This window comes from Pundamilia nyererei, unplaced genomic scaffold (genome assembly GCF_000239375.1).
Source record: "Pundamilia nyererei isolate P.nyererei 1_Seehausen unplaced genomic scaffold, PunNye1.0 scaffold00035, whole genome shotgun sequence".
NCBI lineage: Eukaryota > Metazoa > Chordata > Actinopteri > Cichliformes > Cichlidae > Pundamilia > Pundamilia nyererei.
Genome location: NW_005187436.1, coordinates 3,843,471 through 3,855,938, shown reverse-complemented (window position 1 = coordinate 3,855,938; position 12,468 = coordinate 3,843,471). Strand labels below are relative to the sequence as shown.

The following is a 12,468-nucleotide window of genomic DNA, read 5'->3' as shown; positions in this document are numbered from 1 at the left end:
GCGGCTCTGTGATTGGTTGCAAACAGGAAACTTTTAAAGCTGTGATGGACAGGAATATCACTGAGGTCCACCTTATGTAACAGACTGATTCAGCTCCACTACCACAAAGACAGATACAGGAAATAATTTATATCTCATGCTACTATCATCTATAATTCAAATTATCTGTCTGGCAGAGTGTCATCTGGCAGATGTATTTTTAAGGACTGCATGGTAATCACCTCATAGCAAAAAGCCCCCAGTTGGGCATGACTGAGTGAGGTTTACATGTTCTCCCTGTGCCTGCACGGGTTCCTTGACTTCTTCCCACAGTCCTATAATACTGATTTCAAAATGACTATCGGTGTGAATGTGAACATGAATGCTCGTCTGAGTCTCTGCCACAGACTGGCAACCAGTCCATTTCAACTGCATGAAAAAAAAGTTCTAAATACAGGGTAAATAACGTATTTTGTATGGTAAACACAGCAGGGAAGTGGACTTCGACCATGCTGACTGAATAAACAAATGCAGAAAGCCTGCGGCACTTTGTCAGGTTTACATACTCAACCAAATTGAGACTTAAAAAGTGACATTTCCTGTATATGTATGCATTAACATTTTAGTTTAGTTTGGTTTGTAAGTACATAAATATCATCATTTCAGTTATTTTGTATTTTTTGAATATGCCATCACTCCTAGTTTAAATTAACCATTAAAACACAGGGATACCCCGAGGCCATTTCCACTCCTCCAAAATCAAGAAAACTACTAACAAGCAAATGTGTACAATGTTGCTTTTCTTTCTTCTTCTAATAATAACTGCCAATGATATTACGTAGCTTTATCCTTTTGTAACCTAAGACCTTGATACTGAAAAACAATTTCATAAACAATGCAGATTTCTTTTAAGTGCCACGCCGCTCCTCAGAGACGGTACATTTTTTTGCTGGCGACATTCAACCGAGTGATTTTGTTGCTATACTGAATGCTCTCAAAAGCTACCAGAGAAGCAAACGGAGCTGTCCTCACGCCATCTACAAAACATGCACTTCCTTGTATTGGTTTTAATTCTTACAAATATCAAACAGCACAGTAGACCTCGCAGCCGTTCAAAACGATCAAAGCTTCTATTGAGTTATTGACATCATCTGATAGCAAAACAGACAAACAGAAAATGTTACAATGCATGTCAAGCAACAATGACATCTTTAAATAGCATTAATTATATATAATTACAAAAGAAATGATCACATACAATGACAGCAATGCATGTTCATTAATCAAACAAATGCTGAAAAATATATATGATAATAAATAATTCTAACTGTAAGCACAAGTCAAACAAAATAAAGGAAAGGGAGGAGTCCAAAGTAACATAGATGATTTTGAGTTTTGGGCCAAAAAAAAGGGTGTTGTGATTCACTCAAACAGGTGAGCTTTCAGGTAATTTGTAGACACACATAAAGCTGAAAACTACTCAATTGCACATTGTAATGCTTCACTGCTCCAAACAGGCTCTCTGTAAATTAAAAAACAAAAAGCAACAAGTGCTAAAATCAAACCCAGTGAAATGTATTTAATCCAATTGCACTCAGTGAACAGTTTTACACCTTTCAAATATAGCATTTCACCTCACGCGGACCAGAAACTAGTCTCCCATTGACGGTGGAGCAGAAATTTATCGGTATCAACTCATCAATTGTGTTTTTTTTCTGTGCATGTTTTTAAGAATATAATATGCAAAGTAAAACAACTACACTTTGAGAGAAAAAAAATTACACAATACTGCAAATCTAAGACTTATATAAAAGGTCCGATAGTGGTTCTTGCTGGACCTGTGCCCTTCATTCACACAACAACAACAAAATAAAATTAAAATAAAAGTGTTGTCTTAACAATACTGACTTCTCCCAATTTATGTCATCCAGGTACAGTTTGAACAATTTAACATCGCTCATGTTTGATTTGAGTTAAAGAAGTGAGGAGGAAAAGAGAGCACTTACGACAATAGAAGGATCTAGCATTTACTCCTGCATTTCTAGTGGCAACAGTTCCTAGAGGCATAGGGAATGCTTCTTTAAAAAAAAAAAAAAAAACAGCACGCATCCTACATAACTTACATCATAAATAATTATTTAAAATAATGACCACAGCATGAATGTTCTACTGAAAAAATTCTACAGTGATGGCAAAAAATGGCCGATCTTTCTGCTGCCCACAGCATGTCAACAGAAATAAAGCCATTTAGAAAATAAAGAAAGTGTTACCCATTTTCCTGTTTTGCTGAGACTTGCCTTTTGTACATCTATAACAATGCCCTTTTGCTTTATATTCTGAATATCACGCTCCATAAGGTTGTGACCCCCACTGCGTTCTGTGCATGTATACTGAAATAATGCCATTGACATGAATTATCGAAACAAAACCGTAAAAACAGGTACAAAAGGTACAATTTAATCAAAGGACCACATGAAGAGGTGTGAAAAAGTCTTCAGTATTCACAGAAAAATATCAACTGAAGTAACTCACCGGACAGGAAGCGTCCTAAGTTTATATACATATGATAAGTAAAATTGAAAATAGATTTTCCTCTCTGTACATAGCACTGTATTCTTTCATCTTCCTCTTCTTTATTTACAAAGAACTCCTGCTCTCGAGGTCTCCATTGTCTTTCAGTTCTGAGTGGATCTAGTCAAGAGAGATAATGTCAGATATGGAGCCATAAATGGCCGCTGCAGCTGCTGCTGCTTCCACTGAGGACCTTGATAATCCTGAAATGGAATGGCTGTCCCTGTCTCTGTCCCGATCCCGGTCTTTGTCACGGTCCCGCAGACTGCTCGAAGACACCAAACTACTGGTGCTGCCGCTGTTGCTGCCTCCGTTGGTGGCAGCCAATGTGCTGCTCCCCGGGGTGCCTGGCTGTTCACGTAAGAGCTGAGGGGAGCTGTAGGGCAGGAAACGGTTGAGGAGCAGGTCATGGTCCTCTGAGGCTGAAGCCGACGCAGCTGCTGCAGCAGCCATCACCATATTGTAATGCTAACAGGACAAAGAAGAGTGACAACAGTCAAGCATACTGTGAAGAAATATGTTAAAGCCTAGTGCTATATTTACAAAACTTCATGACACTGAAGAATGGGGAGAATAAAACAAACCAAAAAGCAAAAACAGATGACCAAGTTTTAGTTTTAAGACAAACTACTAAGACCTGTGCCTGTCTGACTGCATGCATGCTTTAATATAATAAACAGTAGTTCAACTAACAGCTGCTAAAGATAGAAGCAAAATGGCAAATTAAGTTGTTTTAGTGAATATTAAGTTTAAGGTTGTTCCCAAATGTCACTGGCATGTTTTCCTGTGGTGTTGAATGGCGCTGTGTGTGAGTGATGTGCGGGCAGAGAGTCGTGCAATTTGGAAAGAGGGATGCAAACCAAGTTACTTTCATTAGTAACAATCTACAAAGACAATCACTAAACGCCTCACATGAAGACACCAGTTGTTGTAAGAGGATAACAGAAAACTAGTTTTAGCAGAAATCTGAGAATCAGTTTTCCAAATGACCTCAGAGTTGACACGGACCTCAGCGTACACCTGCAAGTGTTATTTGTTAGCGAGATAATAATTCAAACAGTACTTTAGTAACTTAAGTATGTGAGAAAAAGTGAGGTTGCTGTATGTACAGCACTAAATGTATGAATAAAGCTTAGTTTTGATTTGCACAGCTATCACTGGATAAAAAACATCTGTAAATTTATTTAATTCAATGTACAGATCTAAAGATTTGTCTTACTGAAAATATATCACTCTTTTACAATCTATTTAGGCGGGTTTGTGGTCGCTGGATGAGAATGAGTAACTGTACCTGATTGTCGCCTTGAAGGAAGGAGAAGAAATTTTGATCTGTAAGAAAAAGAAAAGACTTTACAAGCTGCGTTCAGAGGCATGAAGTCATTACAAGTGAATAATTTACAACCGATGTATTACAATGAAAATTCCCCAGGTCTCCAGTGTATGGAATATTTCCCACAACAAAAACCTTTCTTTCAATTTAATCGACACATTAGAGCCAAATATTTTTACGGAGGTAATTTGAATATCTTTTTATTTTATTAATCCCTCCCAAAAAGCGTCCATGTTCTCCATTTTTTCTGTTTCCTTTTCGCTCAGTGTGTAAAAAAAAAAAACAAGTTCTGAGAAAAAGTTTTTTTGGGTTTTTTTTTTTTTTTGAAAAGTAGCATTTAAAGTAAAAATTTAAAGTAAAAACACCTTCCCCAGTTAATTACACTGGTACATTTGATAAATTATCTGATTAGAGAGCCAAATTATTCAGTACAACAATAAATGTGTCCTGATAAGGAAAATTTTGTAACAAAAACCAAAGTCTTATCATTCTCAGCATGCTTTAAAAAAAAAGAAAAAAAAGAAAAGTGTTACAAAATTTCAACTGACCACTGCACGAAAACAAAACAGAACAAAAAAAAACAACAACCAACCAAACGAACAGGTTTTTGTTTCTACTGTCTCACCCTTGCGCAAACCTACGTGACTAATGTACACTTAATGACTTACAATAATCACTGTGAAGTTATCTCCCTATGACATGGCGACACTGTAAGACATCAACATTATCCCTAGTTCTGTCTATCAGGAGGCACACTCATGCTGGTAGTCAGATGACAGAATTTAACACATACGCGCTATGATGGCAGTGAGATAAAATTCATTTCCTTTAGGGAAATTGACGGGGCTACCTGGCAGGTCACTGGCTGTGTGATAGTAGTGGCGGTAGTCCTGGATGAGAGGTGGTGGGGGAGGAATGTAACTGGTCTCCACAGGTGGCATGCTGGGAGCTCTGCTCACAGGTGAGGCCTGGCTGTGCAGGTTTAGTACTCTGGGAGGAAATAACATCATATGTTTTGAGACAAAAGCAGACAGAGTTGAACACATTTTTTACAGTCATCTCACTTCCTTTGCAGTTTCATGACTTACCCTTTGCTTGCAGGTGGAGAGACGGGTGACAGCGAGGGACAGGCTCTTTTAGGAGGCGGCTCGTCATCTAGCTCATCTTCTGAGGAGCTATCCAGTGTCAGATCGATCACATCTACTTTCTTGCAGTTGTCATTAGAAGACCGTTTGTGCTCATGCGAATCGGTTCCAGACAGATCTACAAGGAAACAGCAATGTCAGTCTGCGTTCCCAGATCATGGGGAAGATTAGATTTAAAGATTAAAATCAACTGACATACCGCTGTCTACACCGTTGTAGGAAGCAGAAACCTCCTGCACTTCTTTCTTTGACCTCATAGGGGCCCAGCTTCCATCTTCTTTGAACTGGATTTCATCACAGTCAGAGCAGCTATTCAAGATTTCCATGAACAACCTAGAAAAACAAGCCATTCCAATTCTATTACAATAATCTTAAGTACTTGTGAGTCACTTAAAAGTCAAACTTCAGAATTACAATACAGCTGTGATTCATCATGAGCAGATTGAGCAACTGATACTAAATAAACATAAACAAGGATTTGTATTATTGGCAATTCCTGTCCAGGAATCCAGTCCAGAAACAGCTGTGTTCAAGATAGTCAGGAGACAATAAAATACAAACCAAAGAAAGTCTGTTTCAAGTTAAAACAAGAAGTTTAATTGAGTTTAATTGCTTATAAAGCTACACGCTATTTATGCAGCATGCAGTTTTATTATTATTTATCTTGACAACTGTCAGACCAGCTGCAGGATTATCCTGATAAAAATCAGGAATGCAGGATGTTAAAGTTAAGCCAACTTTAACTTCATTAACCAGATGACTGCATCCGTTTTTGCTAAAGATGTCTGATCAGCAACATCCACCCAGAACAAGTGGGTTTAATCAAATTAAAAAGGCATTCAGCGCATCCCTTTTTTGCCAATGTTAAAGAAACCTGCTCCACCCTTTCTGGTCAGAAGACGACTGGATTAACATTTCTACAAAGTAGAGGAAGGAGAGCATTTCTGACTACATCATACTAAACGGATGGGCATGGAACCATACCCGACATTAAAAAAAATAAATAAAAAAAGGACGTGCTCACCCGTCAATAATTAGGTGCTCATATGGTGCCTTCTTGTCACAGACTGGACAAACCCATGTTGGCTTCTTCTCATTCATTTGAATATAAAGAGTAGCATCGAAGCACTGGAGGTGTGAGCATGTCATTGCTCGGCAGGGGATTGTCAGCCTCATCTTCCCCAACTAAAAAAGAAAAGAAAAGAAAGATAATTTGATAAATGTCGCTTCCATTGACTGGCACAGTGATCAGTTTTATACTATATAATAGCACAGAACAAAAGCAACAGTCCCCAACCACTTTACATCCAAATACCGTAAACCTCAGGTCACTAAAACTGTAAACGTATTTCTTGTTGCTCTAACATCAGGCTAAGAAGCAACTTAGCATCAAGGAGGATAGTGATGAATGGTACTTACAGGACACAGGAGAGAGACTCTTAGACTTGTGGTAGCAATCTCACTCTCTGGATCGGCCGTCAACTTCTCTTTGACTGTAAGCAAAACAAAGTGCTAGAGTCACAACTTTTTAATGTTTAATGGAATTTGTTCTTTGACACACTTAAGGTTCAAAATGTTGCTTGTGTAACAATGTTTTAAGGTTATTATAGTTTGTTGAACTAAAAAAACATAACAAAACTAAAAAAGTGGAAAAAAGTTAACATGTATTGAAAAACTTAAAAAAATAACATAAAAGAAAAGCTCTTAAAACATTATATTACAGTAGAGTCTTCACCTTAGAATATAAAATGCCTTGAGGCGACTGTTGCTGTGATTTGGTGCTACAGAAGTAAAACTGAACTGAACTGAAGCACAATGTTGTTGCATAGATTTATTGAGACCAAACCTTGTTCCCAGTGTGTCTGTGTTAAAGGAACAATTGTGACCTTGCTACTGACAAATTATTTCATATTGCAAATATAAAAAAACAAACAAAGCTAAAGTAAGAACTAAACACTTTAAACATTAAAAACCAAACTGAAACAAGCAAATTCAGGGGAATTACTCTGATAGTATTGTAGAGTCCCACATACAGTAAGGACTACAAAATTGTGAAGCAGAAAATGTAAGCTCCACCGTTGGCCTTTGTTCACATAAACAAACAGAGGGACTTTTCCAGAGAACATATGAGGAATGCAAAGAAAAGTACCTTTACCTTTGTTTCGACTCTGTGGTCAGAGCAGTTAGAAAACTGTAGCAGAGTTACTGTATGAAATTTCTGTTTCTTAAATGTCATTCTCACAAATCATGGGGCAGATCCAGTTCTTTGTACTTCCCAATTAATATCGTGACTTACTCAGAGCCCTGGAGTGGTCAGGGTTCCTGATTCCTTTGGCCCGTAGTCTTTGCAACAACACCGCTGACGACTGCTGTCTGACCAAATACACAGCCATGGAAAAACACTGAAAAAAAAAGGAAATAATAAGCAAACCAGGTCATGCTGATGGTTCATGTTCTCCTCACAACTCCGCAGACCATTTGTTTAAACATAAAAAAAATGAGAATCCAGTGTGTTTACCCTGCCAATTTCTGAAGTCCATGACACCACAATTGTGTTGGGGACTGTAGTAGACAGCCGGACAAGAGACGTTATGTTAATGGGGCGACTGGGCCTTTTTGGTTCAACTCCATTTTTGGTGGGAGGAAGATATCCCTATAAGGAACACAACAAATTTAGTAACTCACAGTCACATTATTAAACACTGGAAATGCTCTATGACAAGCAAACAAAAACAAAACAAACACCAAGGACTCACCGGAAGATTACAAGGCTTTCCATTCACCTTCACGCACAGATTTGGGGGGAAATGGTCCTCCTGGGGACAGCTTGTCTCTGATAAGCAAAATCTGAAAATAAGAGAAAACAAATTGCATCGAGGATAAGTTCAGATGTTGAGGAAAAAATGGCAAACACAATTTGTTTCTGTTCAGTTACCACTTTGACAAAAAGGCTGGCTTTCTTTCTTTCTTGCTTATTTTAGGTTTTCGGTTGTGTCAAGTACAGCCATCTCCATCTATGATACAGGAGAGCACTTCTTAACGGATGTCATTCACCAGTTTTTAATGTCATTAAGTATTCTCTGTCATATATATGCTGGCTTGGGAAATCCTACAGGCTAGACTGGATAAATTATGTGTTCTTTAAAGCAAACTTCCCCTTTACTGATTAGTGTGGTAACAATGTGTCCACATCCAAATATGCTTGTACTTTTCTTTGGTTATTTTTGTAATCCCTCATGTCCGTTGTGAATATAAACAAAAGCCTGAGCCCCCAAGAGAAAAACATGCCTTGTATCCTTCACTGTTCATTTGAAAATTTGACCTCAATGTAATTCAACTCAATTCTTATCTTTGCGTAGCTGGGATGGGCTCCAGCCCTCCAGCCCCCCCTCCCCCCCATGACCCTGATAACGATAAGCAGAAGAGCATGGATGGCAGGATCTCATCATTGTCACTTATCATTAACGATAACTAAAATCATAATTAGCAGGTTGAGGCCTTCATTTCTTAAATTTGAAAAGAAAAACACTAGCAGCATGCTTAACACAAACAAAACTGTCGTAACTTTTGTTCAGGATTAAAACATTTAGAAACAAGTTTCCAGCTGCATGAGCTCTCTTAGGCTTTTTGTTCTTTGGCACGCTTGAGGATCAAAATGTTGCTTGTGTATCAGTGTTTTAAGGGTTCACTTATTACTTGTAGCCACTTAGTTTTCAAACCTTTTTCTGTTCTGTCACTTAAAAGAAAAGTTAGTCTGGATGTGTGCACAGTTGCTCTTTTTTTCTCTAAACTTTTATTCATGTGACATTACTATTTCTGGCTGATTGAAAATGGAGAGCAGCTAAAAACAGACCCATTACTCACACCGCCACATCACACCGATTAAAACAGATGCTCAAAAGAAAAGGCTATCTTAGTCATACCTTAACTGGACTTGAACAGCAAAGTCACATTTGGTCCCGGATATGTCCCTGAAGAATTCAAAAAGAAGAAATATTTAACACACAACACATGAATGACTCGGTTTTCTCCGATATCTAATTATAAAAGGTTAATTAGCGATAAAGCTTTAAAAGTGACAGTTATTTGCCTTCTCATTTATTTAACTTGCCGAATGTACCAAGAAGCTTTCTCACTTACATGGAGCTGCTGATCTGCTGAACTTGCTGTGGTGTTAATGCAAAGGCATAACATGCTTCCTGGAACCGCTGACTGTTGTCTGAAGCTATGAAAAAGAAACCAGAAACACAGAGTCAGTGGGGAAACCTACAGAAACGACTGGGGTCAACAGATGCTGAACTTTTACCCAGTGCTTTCATGGGATGCACGCAATGGAGAGGTGCTATCACTAAACAAAGCTGAACAGGAAGTTGTGGACTCACCCAGACTGGTTGGCTTTATCAGCTCATCCAGCACATCGTAGAATGACAATCTCTGGAGCTTGACATCAGGGTGTACAGGGTGCAGAGCGGAGGAAAGATGAGGCAGACTCAGCTCGTGCTTAGGCCCGAGTAAGGAAACAGGCAGCAGCGGTGATGGGGAACCGTGGCTGTCAAACCCCAGTTGGGCAAGGCCAGTGGGCAAGCTGGCTGCAGCGTGAACACCGGGAAGAGCTAGGTCCACTGGTGAAACCATTTTGGTTGGAAAGCGCCGCCTGTAGAGCTCTTTGATCTTCATCTGCACTGCGGGACTGCAACCAGCCTTGAGTAGGTGGAGAGCTTTGGTCAAAAGTTCATGTTTGCGCCCATGCTTATTCCGTCCCGCATATCCCAACAACACTTGGAGCTCAGAAACACGAAGGCTCATTACCATTTGCTGGTGAAAAATGAAGAGTGAGGAAGAGAAGATCTATAACAACTTAAAAACAAAAATTTCTAATCTGTCATAAAGAAACAAAAAACTATTTTGTCAATTAAATACAACTGTTAAATAATGTCTTCTTCTTCTTATTTTTTTAAAATAAATAAATAAATAATGCTTTTAAATCCTTTGCTATCTTGCAATGTCCACACACAACATTTTCACCGAGTCATTGATATTTGTCTGTAAACATAGCCCCTCTGAGATGACTATGGAAGAGACAGGCTTTTGGTTAGATGCAGAAATGCACATTTCTAAATGCAACGTCTTTGTACTTTTAATTCATAACACATCAGCACATGTTGCTCGTGGTAAAACAGGATGTGGACGTGGTCAGCTGTACAAAATAATGGAAGCCACTACAGAAACTTTTTGAGACATTGTCCAAGATAATCTAACTCTGGTACTGTTTGACAATGAAGGTGGCAACGCTGCAACAGACTGCATTAAACTATATGGTGGTTTTATTTTTTTCAAGGATTTAGCAGGACGTGAGTTTCTTTTATGTTTGTTTAAAAACAAAACAAATATTTTAGAGTGAAATGCAGTGAAGCAAAGCAACAACACTAGCCTGCATGACAGCCTCTGAGACACAGAGAGAATAAAAGTCAATTTTAAATAGTTTGTACTATCTTACATTCTACTGTAAAGCCTCCACTCATATTCTTGTGCTGACTCCATGCTGTAATATCTTTGTGGATGACTGCGTTGCAGACAAATAAAGCAACGTCAGCATTAAAAGGACAGGCTGCAATCATATAGTCCATATGCAAATATTTTGGTAATCTCCTCTGACAATCAATCAGTGACCTACCCGGGATAAATATTTAAGCAATGGAAAATATTCTCATGACGCCTTAGAGGTGCAAATTATACTGTGAAGTTGCATAATATGTACTTATTAAAGCTGGCTTGAGAAAACTTAAAACATAGTTTGGAGATGACTACAATGGCATTTCTTTTTTCTGTAACACACTCCCATAACAGGGTGGTGCCTGCCATATTTAAGAATAAGGGATCACAGAGAGCTCTCTCTCTCAGTATAGTATATACCACTAATAAAGACAGTCTTGGTGGTTTTAAATACCAAATGACTAATTAGTGTTAGAATCTGTGTTCTTTTAACTGCAACACCAGCAGTGCAAATCAGAATCACGCATGAAAACACCTTTATAACACATTCCCTACATAATGATGAAGCCAGATTAAAGAAGTGTACTGCAGTATTGCGCAAATCCAACTCTTAACTCAAAAGCGGTACTCTTAGAAATTACAGATAGATTTAAATCTTTAGTGAGCTCATCTCAAATGCATTTTATGCTGTACAAAAGTAACACTTACTGATCAACCTCAATGATTGCTACAGTACTGTTGATATGATCACCTTTGGCAATGCAACGTGTGAGTATCGCAGATATTAGTTCATTTGAAGTGAAGATCAAAATGAAAGCCTTTTACATGTAGTGTAATTATCCACAGTGGAATAATAATCCATTAACAATATTAAATTAGAAAGTGGGGACACACCGCTGTGGTTAAATAAGTAAAAACTAACTAACACCGCCCGCATGATGCTGGTGTGACCTCACTGAAACAAAACAAGACTTTTCATTGTGTTAACTTGTGTTTGAAAACAAATCGCGTTGGATTACACTAAAACAGGAGTGTGGACAGTGTCTGTAATTTGTTGGACTAGATGTCAAAAGTATAGCCAATCCAAGTTAACCTGCACTAGGATTCCAGGGACTAGACAGAGCCCATCTTTAACACACACTGCGGTTCGCACGGCGAACTACTGATAAGGCTAGGAGGCTAACATGACAATGCCAGTGGGTTTCACACGCTGACAGGAATATTAGCTTCATCTCTTGCTAAAGCCCACATCCGACCTTATATAAGTGCAGGTGAACCACAGACATAGCCTAACGCAGAGTGTGCAACAATAACAAAGCTAGTGCTACCGAGCTAGCTCGTCAGCTAACTGTCTATCTAGTCGTTTCTGCTCTGCTGTTTTCTTATCATATGCCTTCATAACAACACTCTTCGGGTGTCTACTGTTAAGTGTCAACGGCGCTAACACCTGAAATTGAAATCTCAGTGTGTGAAACGTTTATTTATCAAGCTAACGTATGTACTCGCTTTACCTTCAGTTCCGCACTCTCCGCCATCTTGTTACACTGGTTGCGCAGGCGCAACAGCCATCCTCAAGAAACATAAAAAGTCAGTTTTCATTCTCCACAGTGCACAGCAGGGGGCGCTGCTGGAACACAAACGACCACAGGGCGTCTCCGTGGTATTACAGACTACTTTGAACAAAAGCAGGGCGCACCTTCAGATCTTAGTTGGCTTGATGCGTTTTGCTCTGCAGTACGTAAAGATAAAACAGGGTCGCGATTAGGCTTAAGACGCAGTGTTCCTTCCCTTTATTCGTGCTATAATTTGTAAATCTTTTATTTAATTTGTCAACTGACAATGGAAATATTTGATCCTTATAAATAAGTCATTTAGACGTAATTAATATTGGCAATTTTAACTTGGGAATCCGCCACCTTTTCCTTGTCTTATCACTTTAATATATATATA

At 38.7% G+C, this 12,468-nt stretch overlaps 1 protein-coding gene across 2 annotated transcripts; it reads right to left on the bottom strand.

Annotated features, from left to right (window-relative positions):
- Positions 1-1,037: 1,037 nt before the first annotated feature.
- On the bottom strand, positions 1,038-12,071 carry pias1b (protein inhibitor of activated STAT, 1b). Of its 2 annotated transcripts, none has more exons than XM_005730063.1 (14): positions 12,030-12,071; positions 9,408-9,840; positions 9,166-9,250; positions 8,949-8,996; positions 7,782-7,872; positions 7,544-7,678; positions 7,322-7,427; positions 6,445-6,518; positions 6,050-6,210; positions 5,225-5,358; positions 4,969-5,143; positions 4,731-4,870; positions 3,842-3,879; positions 1,038-3,018 (listed from the first exon to the last, which is right to left on the bottom strand). In XM_005730063.1, the coding sequence occupies exons 1-14, from the start codon at positions 12,051-12,053 to the stop codon at positions 2,671-2,673; spliced, it is 1,992 nt and encodes a 663-aa protein (XP_005730120.1). In that variant the 5' UTR covers positions 12,054-12,071; the 3' UTR covers positions 1,038-2,670. The 2 variants fall into 2 exon arrangements, with proteins under 2 accessions (XP_005730120.1, XP_005730121.1); XM_005730064.1 differs by having other exon boundaries at positions 9,408-9,726.
- Between the last annotated feature and the right edge of the window lie 397 nt (positions 12,072-12,468).